Genomic DNA, 23,414 nt, shown 5'->3' on the forward strand with positions numbered 1-23,414 from the left:
GAAAGAAAGAAGCCTTTAGGAACCTCTGAAAAGAGCAGAGCTGCTTTGGGATCAATGTGACAAAGTATCACACGGTTTTAGGAAGGGGGCCCTTCTATCCAGAACTTCTTCTCTGCACAGAACTTACTCCTTCTCTGGAAAATAAAAGCAACTACTTTAGGGAAGTCAGAAGGCGGCAGCACTCTCATACATGGTTTCATCACGGGTGGGGGGTGTGTTCTGGGGATTTGTGGGCAGCAGGTGTCAGCAAGGGACATTCAAACCAGGAAGGAAGTTTGGGTCTGAGTGATTGGGCTGTGGCACATTCCAACACTGGGATTAGCTAAATTACTGATTTAAAATGAAAAACTAAGAGCCAACTTCTTTTGTAAATGTTACCTTATGGCATTTCAAAAATTATTTGAAGAAGTGTACTAGCTTGCTTGCGTTGCCTTTATAAAGGCTGGGTGGCTTAAATAATAGAGACTTATTTTCTCTGAGTTCTAGAGGCTGATGGTCCAGGATCAAGGCGTCAGCAGGATGGGTTCGCTCAAAGGACTCTCTCCTTGGTTTGCAGATGGTCACACACTAGCTGCCTTCTCACATGGCCTTTTCCCTGCGCCTGTGTGCCTCTGCTGTCTCTCTTGTGTATCCACATACTCTCTTAGTAAGGACATCAATCAAATTGGATTTGGACCCACCATAATGGCCTCATTTTAACTTCCATCACCTTTTTAAGGTACTGTCTCCAAATATATCACATTCTGAAATCCAGTGGACAAGGCTTCAACATAGGAATTTGAAGGGGATGAGTTCAGCCCATAACAGGAGATATCCAATTTTGATAGCAGTAATTACAAACTTTCAGGAGAGCTGCATAATCTAGAGAGAGCTGCTTCCAACTCTAAAGAAAACAAGGGTTACAATGCTTAGGTACTTTCTTAAAAATTGAAGTATAGTTGATGTACAATATTATATAAGTTACAGATGTATAATACAGTGATTCACAATTTTAAAGGTTATCGGTTCAGTTCAGTTCAGTCGCTCAGTCGTGTCCGACTCTTTGCGACCCCATGAATCGCAGCACGCCAGACCTCCCTGTCCATCACCAACTCCCGGAGTTCATCCAAACTCATGTCCATCGAGTCGGTGATGCCATCCAGCCATCTCATCCTCTGTTGTCCCCTTCTCCTCCTGCCCCCAATCCCTCCCAGCATCAGAGTCTTTTCCAATGAGTCAACTCTTCGCATGAGGTGGCCAAAGTATTAGAGTTTCAGCTTTAGCATCAGTCCTTCCAGATCTCCTTTAGAATGGATTGGTTGGATCTCCTTGCAGTCCAAGGGACTCTCAAGAGTCTTCTCCAACACCACAGTTCAAAAGCATCAATTCTTCAGTGCTGAGCTTTCTTCACAGTCCAACTCTCACATCCATACATGACCACTAGAAAAACCATAGCCTTGACTAGACAGACCTTTGTTGGCAAAGTAATGTCTCTGCTTTTCAATATGCTATCTAGGTTGGTCATAACTTTCCTTTCAAGAAGTAAGCGTCTTTTAATTTCATGGCTGCAATCACCATCTGAAGTGATTTTGGAGCCCCAAAAAAATAAAGTCTGACACTGTTTCCACTGTTTCCCCATCTAATTCCCATGAAGTGATCAGTTATACTCCATAGTTATAAAATATTGGCTAGGACTTCCTTGGTGTTTCAGTGGTTAAAAATCTGCTTGCTGGGACTTCCCTGGTGGTCCAGTGGTTAAGAATCCACCCTGCAATTTAGGGGACACAAGGTCAATCCCTGGTCAGGGAACTAAGATCCCACATGCCATGGAGCAAAGATCCTGCATGATGCAATGAAGATCCTGCGTGCCGCAACTGACACCCTATGCAGCCATAATTTAAAAAAAAAAAAAAAAGAATCTGCTTGGTGCTAAAGGGCACACGAGTTTGATCCCTGCTCCAGGAAGATTCCACATACTGCAGAGCAACTAAGCCCATGAGCCACAACTACTGAGTCTGAGCACCCTAGAACCCAGGCTCTGCAACAAGCAAAGCCCCTCTCACCACAGCTAGAGAAAGCGGGCATGCAGTAACAAAGACCCAGAGCAGCCAAAAAATAAATAAATACATTAAAAAAAAAATTGGTTCTATTCCCCATGTTGTACAATGTATCCTTGTAGCTTATTTTATACCTAATAGCTTGTACCTCCTACTCCCTATGCCTATATAACCTTTCCTCCCTTCCCTCTCCCCACTGGTAACCATTAGTTTATTCTCTATATCTGTGAATCTTTTTGTTATAGTCACTGGTTTGTTGTCTTTTTAAAATTCTACATGTTAGTGAAATTCCACATGTTAGTGATATAATATTGGAGAAGGAAATGGCAACCCACTCCAGTATTCTTGCCTGGAGAATCCCAGGGATGGGGGAGCCTGGTGGGCTGCTGTCTATGGGGTCGCACAGAGTCAGACACGACTGAAGCGACTTAGTAGTAGTAGTAGTAGTGATATAATACAGTAGTTTTCTTTCTCTGTTTGACTTACTTCACTTCACATAATGCCCTCCAAGTTCAACAGTGTTGCTACAAATGGTAAAATTTCATTCTTTTTTGAGGGGCTGAATATATATGTACTGGGGGCTTCCCAGCTGGTGCTAGTGGTAAAGAACTCCTCTGCCAATGCAGGTGGACTTAGATGCAGGTTCAACCCCTGGGTCGGGAAGATCCCCTGGAGGAGGCACAGCAATGCACTCCAGTATTCCTGCCTGGAGAATCCATGGACAGAGGAGCCTGGTGGGCTACAGTCCACAGGGTCGCAAAGAGTCAGACATGAGGAAGCGACCTAGCACGTACATATGTACCACATCTTCTTTATTCTTCATCTGTTGATGGACACTTAGGCTGCTTTCATATTTTGGCAACTGTAAATAATGCTGCTATGAACATTAAGGCGCATGTATTTTTTTCATGTTTTTGGTTTGCTTTTTCTCCCCAGATACATACCCAAGAGTGGAATTGCCAGTGTATGGTAGTTCTATTTTTAGATTTTTGAGAAACCTCCATACTGTTTTCTGTAGCGGCTGCACCAATTTACATTTCCAACAGCAGTTTACAAGGGCTCCCTTTTCTCCACATCCTTACCAGTGCCAGTGCAGACTAATCCTCCAATTTTCATTCATTGTGAGCATCAGCTTACATTTGGCTACTTGTAAATCACACTTGGAAACTGTATTTCCAATTCATTCCAAAGATGTTCAGCACTCTTTTGGGATTAGCATTCTTCGAAGTGGGCTGATCCGCCTCCTGCCACTCTGCCTTTACCCTTCTGCTCACCTTTCATCATTGTGAGGCAAATTTACTTTCATAATTTTCCAAATTCTTTTCTTTTACTCAGGCTTCTCAGTGAAATCCACAGCTCCTCCTCCCCACAGGAATGCTCCCACCAGCAGAGCTCTCCTCCAGCCCCTGCTTCTGCCTCACTGACCTCTGAATCACCAGCAACTTGCTGACCTTAGGGGAGAACCTGATCCAATCAGAGACAAAGTCCACATACCTTGGGTCTCTTCGGCTCCCTCTATGCTTCTTAGAGCCCCTCGTGCTCAGATGCTAAGTCGTGTCCGACTCTTTGCAACCCCATGGACTGAAGCACACCAGGCTTCCTGTCCTCCACTATCTCCTGGAGTTTGCTCAGGTTCATGTCCATTTAGTCAGTGATGCTATCTACTTGTCTCATTCTCTGCTGCCGTCTTCTCTGTTTGCCAAATCAAATAGATTAAGCAATCCTCAACACTGGGCCCTTAAAAATGGGGAAAGAAGACCATTTATGGCATGGACAAAAGGGTAGATAATACCCCTCAAGTGAAACTCATCACAGGTTTTAGCACTTTTCCCCTTAGGACGAAAATCGCTTACAGTGAACGGGGTTTTACTGCCACCTCCTGGATCATGCTTGGCAGCACTGGGCAGCCATGGGCGGAGCCAAAGGAGTAGGGGTCACCATAGCGAAGTGGATGTAATGTCAACTACAAAAACTCCCGAGCTCAGAACTTTCATAACTCTCCTTAAATAACTTCCAGCCATCCAGGCAGCACTGACTTCTTCATTCCTCTACCCTAAAAGGGAAAAATGCCTCTCTCTCATTAACTTATTTTCTCCCAAGACTCAACAGAAGAAAGGGGATCTGAGATCTGACCACCTTACCTGGGATGACAAGTATAATTAAACATAGGCAGAACACATGATGACATAAATCAAAGCAAGATCCTCTATGACCCACCTCCTAGAGTAACAGAAATAAAAACAAAAGTAAACAAGTGGGACCTGATTAAACTTAAAAGCTTTTGCACGATAAGCAACCATAAGCAAGGAAACTATAAGCAAGGTGACAACCCTCAGAATGGGAGAAAATAAGAGCAAATGAAACAACTGACAAAGGATTAACTTCCAAAATATACAAGCAGCTCATACAACTCAATACCAGAAAAACAAACAACCCAATCAAAAAGTGGGGGAAAGACCTAAACAGACATTTCTCCAAAGAAGACATACAGATGGCTAAAAACACATGAAAAGATGCTCAACATCACTCATTATTAGAGAAATGCAAGTCAAAACCACAATGAGATATCACCTCACACTGGTCAGAATCGCCATCATCAAAAAGTCTACAAACAACAAATGCTGGAGAGGGTGTGGAGAGAAGGGAATGCTCTTGCACCGTTGGTGGGAATGTAAATTGATACAACCACTATGGAAGATGGTATGGAGATTCCTTAAAAACTAGGAATAAAAACACCATATGACCCAGCAATCCCACTTCTAGGCATAGAAGGAAACCTGAAGAAACCAGGGTTGAAAGACACATGTATCCCATTGTTCATTGCAACACTATGTACAACAGCTAGAACATGGAAGCAACCTAGATGCCCATCGACAGATGAATGGATAAAGAAGTTGTGGTACATATACACAATGGAGTATTACTCAGCCATAAAGATAAATGCATTTGAGTCAGTTCTGATGAGGTGGATGAACCTAGAACCTATTATACAGAGTGAAGTGAGTCAGAGAGAGAAAGATACATATCATATTCTAACATACATATACAGAATCTAGAAAAATGGTTCTGAAGAATTTATTTACAGGGCAGAAATGGAGAAACAGACATAGAGAATAGACTTAGGAACATGGGAGAGGGGAGGAGAGGGTGAAATGTATGGAAAGAGTAACATGGAAACTTACATTACCATATGTAAAATAGATAGCCAACAGGAATTTGCTATATGGCTCAGGAAACTCAAACAGGGGCTCTTTATCAACCTAGAGGGGTAAGATGGGGAGGGAGGTGGGAGGAAGTTTCAAAAGGGAAGGGATATATGTATACCAATGACTGATTCATGTTGAGGTTTGACAGAAAACAACAAAATTCTGTAAATCAATTATCCTTCAATAAAAAAATTAATTAAAAAAATACATTCTCCAGGCTGCATTGTATTTCCCAGTTTAAAATAATTTTTGATCTACAATATACTTTGTACCAAACTATGTTATCTGAATCTGGTGTTTGCCTTTGTTTTCAGGAGGTGGGAAACATACCTACAAAGGAAAATCTCCAATAGTAGAGCTGAAATCTGCTTCAGTTTTTCTTAAGACCTTTAATATCTTTCATTAACTAAAGCATAGTAACTTCAATACTTTGGCCACGTGATGCGAAGAGCTGACTCATTTGAAAAGACCCTGATTCTGGGAAAGATTGAAGGCAGGAGGAGAAGGGGACAACAGAGTATGAGATGGTTGGATGGCATCATCAACTAAATGGTCATGAGTTTGAGTAGACCCCGGGAGCTGGTGATGGACAGGGAGGCCTGGCGTGCTGTGGTCCTTGGGGTCACGAAGAGTCGGACACGACTGAGCGACTGAACTGAACTGAACTTTCACCCAGTTTGGTCCCCATGGTAAATTTTTCTAAGATTTACTCATTTATTTTTATTTTTGTCTGTGCTGGGTATTCGTATAGAGTGAGGGCTTTCTCTAGTTGCAGCGAGTAGGGGCTACTCTTCACTGTGAAGCATGGGCTTCTCATTGTAGTGGCTTGTCTTCTTGCGGAGCACAAGCTCTGGGCACATGGGCTCTAGAGCACAGGCTCAGTAGTTGTGGTGCATGGGCTTAGCTGCTCCAATGCATGTGGGATCTTCCCAGTTCAGTCCAGTCCAGTCATTCAGTCATGTCCAACTCTTTGCGACCCCATGGACTGCAGCACGCCAGGCCTCGTGTCCATCACCAATTCCCGGAGCTTACCCAAACTCATGCCCATTGACTTGGTGATGCCATCCAACCATCTCATCTTCTGTCATCCCCTTCTCCTGCCTTCAATCTTTCCCAGCATCAGGGTCTTTTCAAATGAGTCAGTTCTTCGCACGATGTGGCCAAACTATTGGAGTTTCAGCTTCAACATCAGTCCTTCCAATGAACACTCAGGACTGATCTCCTTTAGGATGGACTGGTTGGATCTCCTTGCAGTCCAAGGGATTCTGAAAAGTCTTCTCCAACACCACAGTTCAAAAGCATCAATTTTTTGGTGCTCAGCTTTCCTTATAATCCAACTCTCACATCCATACATGACTATTGGAAAAACCATAGCTTTGACTAGACGGATCTTTGTTGGCAAAGTAATGTCTCTGCTTTTTAATACACTGTCTAGGTTGGTCATAACTTTCCTTCCAAGGAGTAAGGATCTTTTAGTTTCATGACTGCAGTCACCATCTGCGGTGATTTTGGAGCCCAAGAAAACAAAGTCAGCCACTGTTTCCACTGTTTCCCCATCTATTCGCCATGAAGTGATGCAATTGGATGCCATGATCTTAGTTTTCTGAATGTTGAGCTTTAAGCCAACTTTTTCACTCTCCTCTTTCACTTTCATCAAGAGGCTCTTCAGTTCTTCTTCACTTTCTGACATAAGGGTGGTGTCATCTGCATATCTGAGGTTATTGATATTTCTCCCGGCAATCTTGATTCCAGCTTGTGCTTCCTCCAGCCCAGCGTTTCTCATGATGTACTCTGCATGTAAGTTAAATAAGCAGGGTGACAATATACAGCCTTGACGGACTCCTTTCCCGATTTGGAACTGTTGTTCCATGTCTGGTTCTAACTGTTGCTTCCTGACCTGCATACAGATTTCTCAAGAGGCAGGTCAGGCGGTCTGGTATTCCCATCTCTTTCAGAATTTTCCAGTTTGTTGTTATCCACACAGTCAAAGGCTTTGGCATAGTCAATAAAGCAGAAATAGATGTTTTTCTGGAACTCTCTTGCTTTTTCAATGATCCAGCAGATGTTGGCAATTTGATCTCTGGTTCCTCTGCCTTTTCTAAATCCAGCTTGAACATCTGGAAGTTCATGGTTCACATATTGTTGAAGCCTGGCTTGGAGAATTTTCAGGATTACTTTACTAGAGTGTGAGATGAGTGCAGTTGTGTGGTAGTTTGAGCATTCTGCCTTTCTTTGGGATTGGAATGAAAACTGACCTTTTCCAGTCCTGTGGCCACTGCTGAGTTTTCCAAATTTGCCAGCATATTGAGTGCAGCACTTTCACAGCATCATCTTTTAGGATTTGAAATAGTTCAACAGGAATTCCATCACCTCCACTAGCTTTGTTCATAGTGATGCGTACTAAGGCCCACTTGAGTTCACATTCTAGGCACTTGCATCAGCAGGCAGATTCTTAACCACTGGACCACCAGAGAAGCCCCATGGAAACTATTAGTAGTATTTTCTAATATGGTCCAGTTGTAGGGAGGTACGTTCTTATACACTGTTGCTGGGAATGTAAATTGGCACGGCATTTCTGGAGGACAATATGTCAGAATCGATCAAAATCTAAGAGGAAGCATACCTTTTGCATTTTCAAAATATCCCTGGTGAGCACTGCGACTGTTTCTCCAGCATCCATTCCTTGTTTGCCTCCAGCTGGGTGGAAGCCAGGTGGTCATTAACCTAGACCAATCAGTATAATCCCGTTTCCTTTTGCTCTTTCATTAATTCAAAGAAATTTAACAGAGACCCAAGCCAAGCAGTGCACACCATTCCCCTGGCTACAATGTTTGATTCAAGGTGAGCAGTATCCAAATCTAATTTAATTAATGTGAAGTTTTGTTTACGGCTGGAGAAACATGCTTCCTCCTCTGTAAATGGATGAGGTTACTTGTAGCTCCAGGAGTCTAAGCTCCAAAAGTTCATATTATCTAAACAAAATACATATATATTTTTTTTTATTGATTCCAGATCTAAGTAATCATGTTGTTGTTCAGTCGCTCAGTCATGTCCAATTCTTTACAACTCCATGAACTGCAGCAAGCCAGACTTCCCTGTCCACTATCTCCCAGAGTTTGCTCAAACTCATGTCCTCAGAGTTGGTGATGCCATCCAACCATCTCATCCTCTGTCACCCCCTTCTCCTCCTGCCCTCAATCTTTCCCAGCATCAGGGTCTTTTCCAATGAGTTGGTTCTTCACATCAGGTGGCCAAAGTATTGGAGCTTCAGCTTCAGCATCAGTCCTTCCAATGACTATTAGGGTTGATTTCCTTAAGGATTGAATGGTTTGAACTCCTTGCAGTCCAAGGGACTCTCAAGAGTCTTCTCAACAAACACCCACAGTTCTATCATTTATTAATTGAGTGACATGATAAATTTCTTAAGCTTTTGAAGCCTATACTTTGCCTGTAAACCATGACTAACATTCCTACCTTCATAGGGCTTCTATTCCTATTGTCAGATAAAAATCACAGAGCTAGATGGTTTGGAACAGAAAGAGGTTATAAAAAAGATGTGGTTCGCAATCTTTAAAGACACAGACATTTTGGCGGCGGCGGCAACTCTGGGTATTGACCTCGCCCGTCTGTGTGCTTTCAGAATCTGGCCCTGACTCTCCCGGAGGGTCTAGAAGTAACTCAACAAACAGCTTTTCTATTTGAAAAATATATAGCGGAGGAGACAGACAGGTAGGTATGTGTGTAAGCAAATGGACTGATCATCAAAGGAAGGAGACTAATTGTAGGTTTGACAGGGACAGAGTAAAGGGACAATGTAAGTGATTAGTTAATCTTACTAGGGGAGTGTAAGTAGGAAAAATATGGAAAATCCCTGTAAGTTAATGATAGCTCAAGAAAGCAAGTTTGCCTAACCATAAAACCAAGCAGGCTTTCTTAGCAACAAAACCATGTAACAGAAGCACGAGACATGCCCCAAAGCAATAAAACAAGGGTGGCATGAGGCCCACCACTTGCCCAATAAACTCAGTAAGTTAATGATCCCTAGGACATGCTCTCTGCACACATAAGAAACAACAATAATTTGTGGACCTAGATGAACCACGTAGGGACAAGAAAATTCCCCTGCTCAACCTGGAGAAGGAACTGATGATAGAAGCACAGAGTCTAGTCAAGAGAGACAAGGAAGTTCTTCTCCCCCTCCCCACTTTTCCTTTGACTGTAAAATTGTAGCCCAGTAAGTTCTCGGTATGCAGCATTTCTTGCCCACCCACTTGTAAGCCTCAGAAGCGTCCTATTGTAATAAATCACTTATCTACCACTTTTCTCTCACTGAATTCTTTCTTGTGCTGAGACATAAAGGACTATAGTACCAGACCTCGTCAGAACCCCTGAAACAACACCAAACAGTTTGGGGTTCAGGAGAGAAGTAACCAGTGGAGACATTGTTGTGGGACAGAAGGACTGTTTTCAATTCAAGCAGCAGTTAATGGAGGTCGTTTTCCAAATTTAGAGGCACATGTGTGTGTGTTCAGTCACTTTAGTCATGTCCAACTGTTTACAACCCTAAGGACTGTAACCCTCCAAGTTCCTCTGTCTGTGGAATTCTCCAGACAAGAATACTGGAGTGGGTTACCATTCCCTCTTCTAGGGGATCTCTTGACCTAGGGATCAAACCTGTGTCTCTTGTGTCTCTTGCACTGACAGGAGGATTCTTTACCACTGAGCCACTGGAGAAGCTCTAGAAGCATGAAGATAGCTAAATGGAGATAAACTGATACAAAAAAACCTGTTCTCTTGACAGATTGGAGATCCTTCCCTAATGTAAGGAGAAGAAAACATGCTGAATTGAAATATTTTGGTTTCACTTTCCTGACTCCTCATTTAATTCATGTTAACCAATAACACAGTTTCCAAAATTTGGCTAGAGCCTTCCTCACTTCTACAGGAGATGATCCTACACGCCAAAGTAGAACATGAAGGGATTAAATAAGGCTATGCAATGGAGGGAAATAAAATTTCACTGAAAGCAAAGGAAAACAACATTTTGTCGGTGAGTTTTTGTTTTGTTTTCAGTTTCTCAGTATATAATAACATCACAAATATCCACAATAATAATATCCAAAAATATCTACAAACACAAAGCTCTAAATCACAAGTTACTTACAAGTGATGACAAGTGATTTGTGGTAAGGTACTTCTCAGAAAGACATGTTAAGAAACAGATAAGCTTTATCATAATTATGAGCTTTTCTGGTGGCTCAGTGGTAAAGAATTAGCTTGCTAATGCAGGAGACTTGGGTTCTATCCCTGGGTCAAGAAGATCCCCTGGAGAAGGAAATGGCAACCCACTCCAGTATTCTTGTCTGGGAAGTCCCATGGACAGAGGAGTCTGGAAGGCTACAGCCCACGGGGAGGCAAAAGAGTCAGAGACCACTTAGTGACTAAACAACAACATGGTAATTACACTTTCGAGTTACTTCATGTCTGAAGCTACAAAGAGAGAAAATAAGACCTTTTAAAACATAATGTGAGAACATACTTTTTCATTCACATGGAGGAGTGTTAAGGGTTCATTTCTAATGCTAAAACACAACACAAAACAATGGGAAAAAATTCATTTAGTCGAATTTTCTAGGACCAGCCTTAAAACCTGAAAAGCAGTGATGCCGAGGTCTCTAATTCCTGCCAATGGTTCGGTTATAGGAAGCAGGGCTTAGCAAACAAGTCAAGTACATTTTCCCACCTAGTGTAACACACAATTTACTATAGATTCAGCCTTGTAGCAAAACTAAAGTGAAGGAACCAATGATGAGAGTCACAAGAGAAAACACATCTTCTGTGTCCCCATTTCTATAGGATGTTAGCTATCCTAACCAAGCAAGGCATTCTCTCTTACCAAGCAAGGTATTCTCAATCAAGAGAACCAGCTTCTAAGATTGAGTTTGTCACAGTTTTTACCAGGTCGTCTTTACAAGACAAGTAAAGGACAAGACAGGGCCAGGCTGCTTGTATCACTGGCTGTACAAGAAAATTAACTTGCTATCCATTTCCTAAATTTTGAAAAGAAAATTAATGGATTATTTCAAACTTATCTGTTAAAACTATACAGTGCTGCATGCATTATTCATGGTCGCAAATAAAAATCAAGCAAAAACCATATATGGAGCTCAGTAAGATATAATATTTATTAATTTTAAAACATACATACACACAGCAAGCCCATTTCCCCCACCAGTACATACATATATTTTCTATTAGTAAGTGGCTTAATCATATCCTTGTAGGTGAGAAAAAGTTAAAAGTAACCTCAAACTGAAAAGAGGGATTATTTTGGTTCAGTATCTATGGCCCCAATTTGCAAAATCTTCTTTTTCAAGTAGTTCTGCAAGTTCTAACCAGATAAGATCCTCAAGTCTCAACCTGGACTTACAGTAAATCATTTTTAGTTCCTTAACTCTGAAGTTCACAATATGTTTTAATAAACAAAAAAATGCCCAAAAGCAAATATAGAAATGAGAAGGTTATTGATCTTAGATCCTTAGACACTGAGATGATATTTTCACACTGATCTATAAATTAAAATAACATAGAAATAAACTAGCGAAACACTTGGCTTTTTAAGTATCATCTGCTTTCCATGCTGTAGAGTCTCTTGGCAATATTTTTAAAAGTAAAAATAAAATAATATTTTAATGTACTTATACACAAATTTTCTTCAGCATGTTAGCCATAACAATCTAGTCAAATACTTGATCAGAGGTTAAAGATAGAACCTCAGAATCAAGACCAAATTTTAGCTGAACTACCAATAGACTCCACATTGGAGCCTCTTATTTTGCCTCCTCTGAAATGTCCTATTCTTTTGAAGCCCAAGTGTCTAAGGTCAGAATTTCAATATTAAGCTCTTTAGAGTAATAGAGAAAAGTGCTAGTTAAATTTGGGAGGCATTCTAGCCAATGCCTTTTGGAAAAAAACAATATGTTGTTAATAGGTTAAGGCAAAAAAAAAGTGTCCACACAAATTCTGGTCCCCTTAAAAACCATTCTCTAAATGCAGAGCATGACTTACAACCCAGAAACCAAAAACCTGCAGTCCAACTGGTTTAACATTACCACCTAAAAGTTTGGACCAGAGCACTAGAAAAGATGTATGCGCTGATGGTAAATGATTTTGCACCTTGATAAAAAGTTTTGGGGAAGGCCTAAGTATTTGAGGAAACAAGGAGAGAGGAACATCTCTAGGTTCTGTCTAATGTCACCTTCAAACTATCAGTGGGACAAGAGAGAAGTCCTCACAGTCGACATTCCCTCCCTAAAGCATTTCCAACTGGGGAGTTTCATAGACACTGAGCCAGATAAGAGTAATCAGCCTGAGTCAACTGGTATAACGAAGTTTCAGTCCTGAAACTCTGTATGGTTACCTCTGTTTTTTTTCAAATGAGAAGCACAGTACTCAGCTCCAAGATAAACTTAACGAAATTCTTCTTCACCATTCATTTCAATCACATTCCTACACACAGGAACATTAGCACTAGAATCTTACAAAACAGAGGACTGTCCAATGCCAGAATCACACTAAGTTATTAGAAATAATGGTTTCTTTGCAAAATTTGCTTTAGTGTGGTTCTTAGAAGATCAGCAGAGGCCAAAATTCCCATAATAACACTGATCAAACATTAACAATAATCACAGAAACCAAAGATACACTTCTATCCATAGAGAGTAGTTACTTTTCTCCTTAAAGCATAGAAACAAGCAAGATTTTTAAATTTGTTTTATAATTAAGTTTGGGTAAAGGAAACAAAATCTTTTTTATCTTTTTTTTTTTTTTTTCATTTTCTTCAATTGATCCTAGTTTTGATCATCTACCTCCACTGAACTCACTTCCAAATAAATGTACACATTTATATAGATAGCAAACAAGATTCAATGCATAAACAACAAAACCTTTTAAATGCTTCTCTTTTATTTTTACTCACTTTAAATACACAATCTACTAATAGTAAATACACATTCATATAACAAGAACCCTATCACTATGCTTTCATTTGATACATCTTGAAATAGCATCAACGGACTTGAAATGTGAGGGGATAACAGTTATTCAATCTTCCTGTGAAACACATGGATGATGTCTTTTCTTCTGCTGTAAGGCTTTTCTTAGAAAATGCAGGCAGTTCAGAAGTCAATGCTCAAAGCCATGAATCTCTGCTCCTAGAATTCTGTTGCACAAGAATGTTCTCTCAGGTACCATAGCAGCATCTAAAAGCAAAGGGGGATATATGCCACCCAATAGTTCATATAAATTCCTGCTAGAAATTGATTTCTACCTCTCTTGCCTTCTTACCCTGTATATATTGATAGTCTTGGTAGGTATTACGTGGTTTAAGAAAATCATGAGTATCAAAAACAAGATTTTAAAGACAGTCTTCAGGATAATTACTCACCAAAACTATCATGTGTAGCACATCCACTTTTATATAAATAATGACTAATTTTGACAAAACAGATCCAGGTTTTAAGAGAGCTTGAAGTTTACACAGTATGTATAATGAATGCATTGTAATGACTTCCACTAGGGCCTTGGAAAGGACCTCTAAAAATGAGAAATTAAAATTTAAAATTTGTTCACGTCACAGTAAATTCACATTTGGTGTCACAGACATTCAAAATACTTTGTGGAGGTTGAAAGATTAATTCTAACAACACAGTTATGAGAATGTGGGATTTTATTACCAATACATTTCACAGAGTTAATGGGATACTCAATTTTGAATGACGTGTGTGAGCTCACATAGAAAAGTATCACCCCCAAAAGGTCTGATTTCGGGGGGGAGAAGTTTTAGCATTAAAAAGTTCTATTTAAAAGGAAAGCAATCACTGGGTTTAGTGCTGATACCTCTTTATTAGGAAAAGGATTATCTAGCAATCATTTGCTCTTTCTTGTTTTACAAGCCCAAAGGGCATATGACTGATAAGAGAGATAAGTCCGTATCCTCCTGGAACATTTCTCACCCTAAATTCACATTACTGTATCCAATAAAATACAGCAGATTAGTTTAAAAGCAAGAGATGTAAACTCTATGAAAAAGGATTTCATCCCAGAGACAAATGTTACTTCTATTTTTTTAAGTGGTACAATTCTTTGTCTATCAGGAGTTCCCACAGAGCCAAACATGGAAGAATATTTTGGCTGGGAATCTGTAACTTTAGCAAGCTATTAACACAAAACATTTCCCATGAAGGGTAACACAGCTCCAAGTGTGAGAAATCAGACCTACCCAGTTCAGAATCGACAGGCCACTCAGTGCTGGTGTTCCACGGGAGGCAAATCAGCCTCTGAATCATCTGACAGGGGAGATTTTGATACCTGGAAGTTAATAATTGAGCATAATAGATTCTCAGTAATTGCCAAAGTCCTACTTCCCCCAAAGGGTTAACTATTCATATGTATAGCTCAAGCTGCTTATACAGAAAAAGATGAAGTAAGGGCTTCATCTTACTCTCTGACCTCGTTGTTGATATATATGCTAAATGATACTTCTGATGTGCCAGGGCAATGTAAACCTGCTGTAACCCATGTTTACTACCTATCAACAAAATAAACAAATCAAAACCATTTGAAAAAAATACAAAAAAAACAACTGAGGATGAAGGACAAGAGTCAAAACTTGGAGATACAACCCTTCGTGTGGGAGTAAGTTTCCAGTTTTGTTTGTTTTTCACCACTGTGACTTTGCCCAAAGGGCAAGCCCTGCTATCAGAGTAGTGAGGAAGTGCAAGATAGATCAGTAGAAATTACTCAATCTGAAAAACAGAAAAAAAGATTGAAGAAGGTGAAAAGCCTCAGGAACCTGTAAAAAAAAAAAAAAAAAAACCTACCCAAAGGTCTACCATATAAGTCACTGGAATTTCATAAAGAGAAAAGAAAGATATGGCAGGAAAAAATATTTGAAGAAATAATGACCAAAACTTGCCAAATTTGGTAACAGAGATCAGTTTGCAGATTCAAGAAGCTCAGCAAATTTCAGAAGGATACACTCAAAGAGAACTATGCCCAAACATAAGATAGTCAAGCTAATGAACACAAAAGACAAAGATTAGATAGTGAAAGCAGCTAGAGAAAAATGAAACACTTCATACAGAGGAACAATTCAAATACCTGATAATTTTCCACCAGAAACTGTAGTGACTAGAAGACAGAGAAATAATTATCTTTATAGCACTGAGAGAAAAAAATTCTTTTTTAAAAATCTACCAACTCGTGCTCTATATCCAGTGAAAATATATTTCAGGAAAGAAGGCAAAATAATAATGTGATTCCCAAATGAAAGAAAAGTAAGAGTTTGTCATTATCATACCTGCTCAGTAAAAATCATTACAGGAGGTTTTCCAGACAGAAGGAAAATAATATCAGAAATTAAAACTGTAATCTTTATGAAAGAAGGAAGAACAACATTAAAAGTCAGTAGCTAGGTAAACATAGAAAACTACTTTCTTTGCATAAACTGCTTAAAATACTTATTATTATTTATAGATTATTTATAGAACAGTCTTTTGGACTCTGTGGGAGAGGGAGAGGGTGGGATGATTTGGGAGAATGGCATTGAAATATGTATAATATCACATATGAAACGAGTCGCCAGTCCAGGTTCAATGCACAATACTGGATGCTTGGGGCTGGTGCAATGGGATGACCCAGAGGGATGGTATGGGGAGGGAGGAGGGAGGAGGGTTCAGGATGGGGAACACATGTATACCTGTGGCGGATTCATTTCGATATATGGCAAAACCAATACAATATTGTAAAGTTAAAAAATAAAATAAAATAAAATACTTATGATTATTTTAGCAAAAAGATAATATAGTGTAGTGAGGCTTTCTATGTATGTGAATAAAATACATAACTCTAACATAAAGTTCAGGTGTGCAGAAGAGATATAGGTTTTGAAAGATTCTACATTTTATAAGTGATACAATACTTATTCTAAGTAGACTATGAAAAAATTAGTTGTATACACTGTAATCCTTAGAGAATTCATTAAAAAAATAATGCAGAGATTATCACCAAAGAACCAGTACTAAAAATACCTAAATACAAAATAAGACTGGAAAGGGAAAACAGAGGAACAAAAATAACTAATAAAAAAATAGTGCTAGATCCAAACACTTGAATAATCACATTAATGTTAATTGGCCTAAATATTCAGTGGTAGGAAGGATTCTAAAGATATTCCCCTAAGATATCTGTACCTGGTTAGTCAATCGAACTCACTTAGCTACTTCTGTGAAAGAACTTTGAAATTAATGAACATGAAATTAAAGAACATGAAATTAATGAACATGAAATTAATTTAGCAATTCAGCTGACCCTCAGAGAGATTATCCCAGTGGGCCCAAGGAATCACATGTGCCCTTAAAAGCGGAAGAATGTCAGAGAGGTGAGGCAGATGAGTTAAGAGTGAGTCAAAGGAGTAAGAAAGTTTCAACCACAGTTGCTGGCTTTGAGGCCTGTGGAATTAGGCCATGAGCCATGTGAATGGCCTCTAGAAGCCAAGAACAACCCCCAAGGTGTCAGTCAGAAAGGAAACGGGACATGAGTCCCACAACCACATGGAACTAGATGCTGCCAACTACTTGAATGAGCCTGGAAACAGATTCCCCCTCTAGAGCCTCCAGAGAGAAACGCAGCCCTGCTGATATCTTAATTTCAGCCTATGAGACTCTTAAGGAGACCAGCAGCTGTACCTTGACTTCCAACCTATGGAAACTGTGAAGCTGAACAAATGGAGATTGTTTTAAATTGGTAGTAACTTGTTAGAAGAAACAGAAAATAAACAGACGTTCCAATTAAAAGAATCAGAATTGACAAAATGGATACAAAGGGAAGATCCTAATTTATCTGCTGTTGGCAAAAGAAACACTTAAAACATAAAAACCAGATAAGCTGAAAGTAAATGAAAGTATTGATAGAAAGACACACTATGAAGACAAATAACTGTAAGTACACTGGAGTGAAGGCTTCCCAGGGGGCACTAGTGGTAAAGAATCCACCTGCCAGTGCAGCAGATATGAGACGTGGGTTTGAGCCCTGGGTCAGGGCAATCCCCTGGAGGAGGGCATAGCAGCCCACTCCAGGATTCTTGCCTGGAGAATTCCATGGACAGAAGAGCCTGGTGGGCTACAGTCCACAGGATTGCAGAGAGTCAGACATGACTGAAGTGACTTAGCACGTACGCACGCTGCAGTGACTATTTTAATCTCAGATAAAATAGACTTTGAGGCACAGAGCACCAAGAGAGATAAAGTGAGAGACTTCAAAATGATAAAAGAGACAATGTATCAGAAAGACAAAACAAGTATAAATGTGTCTGTACCTAATAAAACAGATTTTTTAAAATACCTGAAGCAAAAATAAACAGAAAAATAGACAATGCCACAATCATAGTGAAAGATCTATCAAGATCTTTCAGGAACTGATGGAACTAAACAAAAAAATCATCAAGAATATACAACGTTTGAACATTATCAACCTTAATCGAATTTCACATTTATAAAACACTACATCCAACAACTAATTATATACATTATTTTTAAGAGAATAAGGTTTATTCACCAAGACAGACCATGTGCTGGGCCATAAAACACATCTCCATGCATCTAAAAAAATCGAAATCATACAGAGTATATTCTCTGATCACATGAAGTTAAAATTATAAATTAATAATAAAGTATCTAAAGAATAACCAAGTGTCTGTTAAACAACACATTCCTAAAAAATTATTGGGTTAAAGAAAAAATTACAAGGGAAATTTTTTAAATGTTTGACCAGAATGATAAAGAAAATATAACATATGGAAATTTGTGGGATGAAGCAAACAGTGCTTAGAGGAAAATATTTGAAGTTATGTCTGTAAATATAAAATGTGTAAGCATGGGGTGGAGTGAGGAGTGGAGACATATTCCATGGATTAAGCAATATTTCACTTACAAAATCTATCTTACAGATTGTTCCAGAAGGTATATAATAGACTTTTATAAATGTGAAAATGTTATGTAGTTCAGTGCATTGATGAATACCAGAAAGTAAGGGTGCAAGGCAGGTCACAGCCTCAGAAGGCAGGCCCTTGGCTTTCAGTCTCCAGTTACGTCTCTTTCCACCCAGATTTTCCACACACAAATTCATGTTATTTTGGTGTTAATCTGTGCTTTTTCAATACACCTACTTTCTCTTTCATTGTATTTTAAATACAAATGGAAACTGAACAAATAACTTGAGAGGAAAAATGCAGAACCAGTTTTCAGATATAAAACGATTAGTTTAGAATGAGAAAGAAAATATTGAAGAAGGGGGAAGGCAGCCAAAGCTTTTCTTCCATTGCATGCAACTAGATTGAGCTGCTGTTGCTGCTGCTGCTAAGTCGCTTCAGTCGTGTCCGACTCTGTGCGACCCCAGAGACGGCAACCCACCAGGCTCCCCCATCCCTGGGATTCTCCAGGCAAGAACACTGGAGTGGGTTGCCATTTTCTTTTCCAACGCATGAAAGTGAAAAGTCAAAGTGAAGTCGCTCAGTCATGTACCGACTCTTCGCGACCCCATGGACTGCAGCCTACCAGGCTCCTCTGTCCGTGGGATTTTCCAGGCAAGAGTACTGGAGTGGGGTGCCATTGCCTTCTCTGTAGATTGAGCTATGTTGACCCAAAAAGTGCTTTGAACAATAATGTGCTCACAAAGAGCAAGTGGGAATTTTTGCCTTTAAAATCTGCTTTACATTTAAGTTTAGACGTACACAAGGAATTTCCCGCAACACTGTAGTTCCTAAAATAAAATCTGTGGCCATGCTTCATCTTCACACAATAGGAATTTGTTTAGCTTTAATGATGTTGCTCCCGAAATGGCTGGCAAGGGATAAGGCAAAAAGCAACAGCTGTCTATAAATATTTTTCTCAGAATCACTCGGTAACTGCCTCTGTAATTTGTTATCCTCAGCAACAGCATTCCCCTTGTTTGCAGAGTTGTACAAATTATTTCAGGAGTAACAGTAGGAAAAAGTACCCACATAGAGGAAGAGGGTACGTACAGGGGCTGTTTATGAAATGGAGATACTTAAACAATCGGGATGGGGAATTCCAAAATAAAAGTTGCATCAAGCAGAAGTGAAAACTTGTTTGAGGAATAAAAGTGGGGGGAAAAAAGAAGTAAAGGGAAAAATTCAGTGATGCATGTCTCAAGTTTGTTGTTAGTTATGGATGGCCCAAGAGATTAAAAAGTTGGCCAGTTTTCTTAGGGATATGACTGTTGTTGATATGAAAGGAACAGAAACATAAATATTCTGGAGAGATACGAGAAATTATAGAAAAAGACTATATGGAATAGAAAATCTCTAGCATGAACCTAGAGGGGTGGGATGGGGTGGGAAGTGGTAGGGAGGTTCAAGAGGGAGGGGACATACGTGTACCTATGGCTGATTCATGTTGATGTATGGCAGAAACCCACACAATACTGTAAAGCAATTATCCTTCAATTAAAAATAAATAAATTTAAAAAGAAAATCTCTAGCATGGATGGAGCAGATTGCCCTAGGGAAAAGTGTCAAATAAACAATACATTTTAAGAGGATAAAAACAATTCCAGAGTTTAACTCTTTGAAAGATGGGTAATATTAATAATTTTGGTATTATTGCAGTGAAATGCCATAACCTAAAATAAAGAATAGGTATATTAAAGCCACAGCTAGGCTAAATACACACACACACACACAATTTTTTAACCTATAAAAAACTGATCACTGTAAGCTGGGAAATGTTTATGTAAATATATATGTAATAAGGGTGCTTAATGCAATGAATCATAAAATAAAATTTAACATGCAAATTTTATGCTGCTGCTGCTGCTAAGTCACTTCAGTCGTGTCCGACTCTGTGCGACCCCATAGACGGCAGCCCACCAGGCTCCCCGTCCCTGGGATTCTCCAGGCAAGAACACTGGAGTGGGTTGCCATTTCCTTCTCCAGTGCAGGAAAGTGAAAAGTGAAAGTGAAGTTGCTCAGTCATGCCCGACTCCCAGAGACCCCATGGACCGCAGCCCACCAGGCTCCTCCATCCATGGGATCCTCCAGGCAAGAGTACTGGAGTGGGGTGAGATACCACTAATAAACCTACCCAATCAATAAAAGCAAACTCTCCATATGACACTTTAAAAGGAAGTATGTGTGCGTCCTAAGTCACTTCAGTTGTGTCTGACTCTTTGCAACCCTAAGGGCTGTTGCCCACCAGGTTCCTCTGTCCACAGGATTCCCCAGGCAAGAATATTGAGTGGGTTGCCATTCCCTCCTCCAGGGGATCTTCCCCACCCAGGGATCGAACCCACGTCTCCTGCAGTTTCTGCATTGTAGGCAGATTCTTTACTGCTGAGCCACCCAGGAAGCCCAAAAGAAAGTATGAGACAAACCCAAGTTCCATGAAACCTACAGACAGTATTTCTTTACCTGCTGTAATGCGATACTGGGAGTGTGCAAGTCAATTGTGGCCAGAGACGGAATTCGAGATTCTGAAAGATTTTTGTTCTCTTTCTTTATTAGCCTGGAATTCCGAGCTAGACAAAAATAACCATAAACAGTGAGAAAATGAGACGTTTTTGTTTGTTTTTCACATTCTATATCTGTCCTTCAGTCTGTAGTTATTGTACATAAGTCTACATTTTCACATACTTAAAGATGTAAAGTTACTAAACATTTTTAATATTGTTAGTTTACTTAACATACATTTTAAATAACGTATACAAAAGGGCTAAAATAGGAAAAGCATTATAAACATACCGATGCCTTCCAGGGCTTTTAGTTCAGGGAGATGATTATAATTTAGTTCAGGCAAACGGACATCTGTCTTTGAGTATTCCCTTCTTTTCTTATTTGCCTGAAGTAGGCTCTTTTCACTAGCAACCTAATATCATCAGAATGGTTAACACAAATGAATTAGCTTCCAGGTAAGCTTGTCCCCTTTTCATAACTATTATATTCATATCTTAAAATTTATGGAATTCAAAAGCTGGAATAATATACAAAAGCTGGAATAATATAAAGTTTGAGGAACACTAATAACAAATGAAACAACTTCACCCAGTTATTTCAAATCTCTTCCTATTAAATTTACTAAAATTGCTAACAAGTGGGGTGCTTGGTTGCTGAGTTTCTCCTTCTCCCTCCACCAACTGGCAAGCGTCACAAGGTTAAAAGATGGGCATCAGTGTCCTTTCAGGCCAGCAAGGTCAGGCCTTATGACACTTGCTGGACTTCTATGCAAATAGTTGTTACTGACACCTGAATTGTGAATAGTTCATCTTGTTACAGATCACATCGCCTAGCACACTTTTCACTTTCCCAATGGTAATCTTGTTACTCATTTTTTTACATTTGTCCTTGTCTCCTTCCTCAGCATTAGCAAATGATACTATCTTCCTAGAAATGCATTTTATTAAGGTATAAAGGATAAAATTATTATTCAAATTATTTTCCTAATCTTTCTTAGTACTATTACTTCATATTTTATAAAGTCTGGAAAAATAATAAAGAACAGCAGTAGCACTTCAATTCTGCACCTTTGTGAGTTTGACATTTCCCAATCTGTTTCCTTTAAGAAACACAGAAACTCTACAATCTTTTCCACATTTTCAAAACAGATGATACACAGAGATATTATATGATTTGCTAAAAGGAAAAAACTACATATAGATGATGAAATCATATGTATGTCCATGTATATACACATACATGTATAAACAGTGAAATATACACACAAAGACTATAATGACAGTGTTAAGCCCCTGAGGGTCCAGATGTCTTGAGTTTAATATTCTGTGAACTACTCTGCCTCCCAGAAAGTCTTCAGAAGTCCTGTAGTGAACTTTTGAGTTTCTTTATTTTGGATGTTTCTATTTACTCTTTTAATATAATTAGTGCTAAGCCTCAAGTTTCAAATCAACTATAAAATAAAATAATTAGTTTAAAAAAAAACTATCCACAAGTAAAAAACAATAAAATAATGAGTATAAACTACTAGATTTGTATATTCAAAAAGTGACAAGTTAAAATACATAAGAGATGTTTATAATAATATACTTATCTACATCTCAGAATCAGGGTACAAAGCATGGGAGAAGGGTATTGATATTCAACCTAGAAGTTGAAGAAAGTGTATGCTTAGTTCTGCCTCTGTTAATTTTCATTAAGAAAAGACCCCATGGGTCTTCTCCCCACTAATCTTTACCTCCTTTCTTGAGTCCCTGTTCCAAAGGAAGATAAACAGAAATGAGATCTAAAATTATCAGCCAGCATTGATTATGTAATGCCTGAAAGAAGCCTGATATCAATGGCAGCAAAACGGTGTTGAGCCAGCTACTTTGAGAAGCCTTGCTGATTAAAATAGTCTTCCAAAGGAGATCAGGAATGTAAAACACACAAAAAAATCCATAAATAAATGAGCAGAGTATAGCAAAAAAAAAAAAAGGAAAGTACTATGGATACAGAAATTATAGGCTAAGAATAGTTAAAAGAAAAATAAATGCAATGTCTCAATCATGAGAGATAGGAAAAGAAGGGTATACTTTTCAGCTCTGAGGATGATGAGAGGTAGAGAAGGGAAAATCATGAGAAAAATACTCCTTTGGAAATATACATCCATACCTCCCTGTTCCTGGCAGAAGAATCCATTCACCACATTTCTTAAGCAGTTTAAATGCATGTGACACTATTCAAGGTGTGGGGCAGAACAGTGATGAAAACAAAGAAAGCACAAATTCCTCCTGGGAAGTTTCCATTCAGGGAAAGGGGTAGCGGGGAAAGACATTACATAAATAAGAGAATACAGAGGATGTCAGGTAAGGCAATTAGGGGTGGGGAATTAAACAAGGGGAGGGGAGAAAGTAATAGGAGACAAAATGAGTTAAAACATTTGAGAAGACTTCACAGTAAGATTTCATGAAAGTCAAGAAAGAGAGAAAGCAAAGTCTTTGGATTATCTGGGGTAAGGATACTCTAAAAGGGAGGAAACAGCAAGTGCAAAAACCCAACTGTGGGAGCATGTCTAGCCACGTTCTAGGAATAGCGAGGAAATCAATGTGATTGGACTTGTTTAGTTGCTAAGTCATGGCTGACTTTTTTGCAAGCCCATGAGCC

General features: G+C 39.3%; 1 protein-coding gene across 2 annotated transcripts in view; it reads right to left on the reverse strand.

Annotated features, from left to right (window-relative positions):
- Positions 1-11,401: 11,401 nt before the first annotated feature.
- The window catches only part of CDKL2 (cyclin dependent kinase like 2), a 46,053-nt gene continuing 34,040 nt past the window's right edge, over positions 11,402-23,414 (reverse strand). Inside the window, exons 11-15 of one of the 2 annotated variants that reach the window (XR_003511567.1) lie at positions 21,060-21,183; positions 20,730-20,836; positions 14,523-14,611; positions 13,689-13,837; positions 11,402-13,503 (exon numbers count right to left, since the gene is read on the reverse strand). Coding sequence is in view for 1 of the 2 variants with exons in the window: in XM_027544766.1 (XP_027400567.1) it covers positions 14,546-14,611; positions 20,730-20,836; positions 21,060-21,183 (297 nt within the window). In the remaining variant the exon portion in view is untranslated. The remainder of the gene's footprint in view (positions 13,504-13,688; positions 13,838-14,522; positions 14,612-20,729; positions 20,837-21,059; positions 21,184-23,414) is intronic. The other variant, XM_027544766.1, reaches the window with a different exon arrangement.

Source organism: Bos indicus x Bos taurus, chromosome 6 (genome assembly GCF_003369695.1).
Source record: "Bos indicus x Bos taurus breed Angus x Brahman F1 hybrid chromosome 6, Bos_hybrid_MaternalHap_v2.0, whole genome shotgun sequence".
In the NCBI taxonomy this organism is placed as follows: Eukaryota; Metazoa; Chordata; class Mammalia; order Artiodactyla; family Bovidae; genus Bos; species Bos indicus x Bos taurus.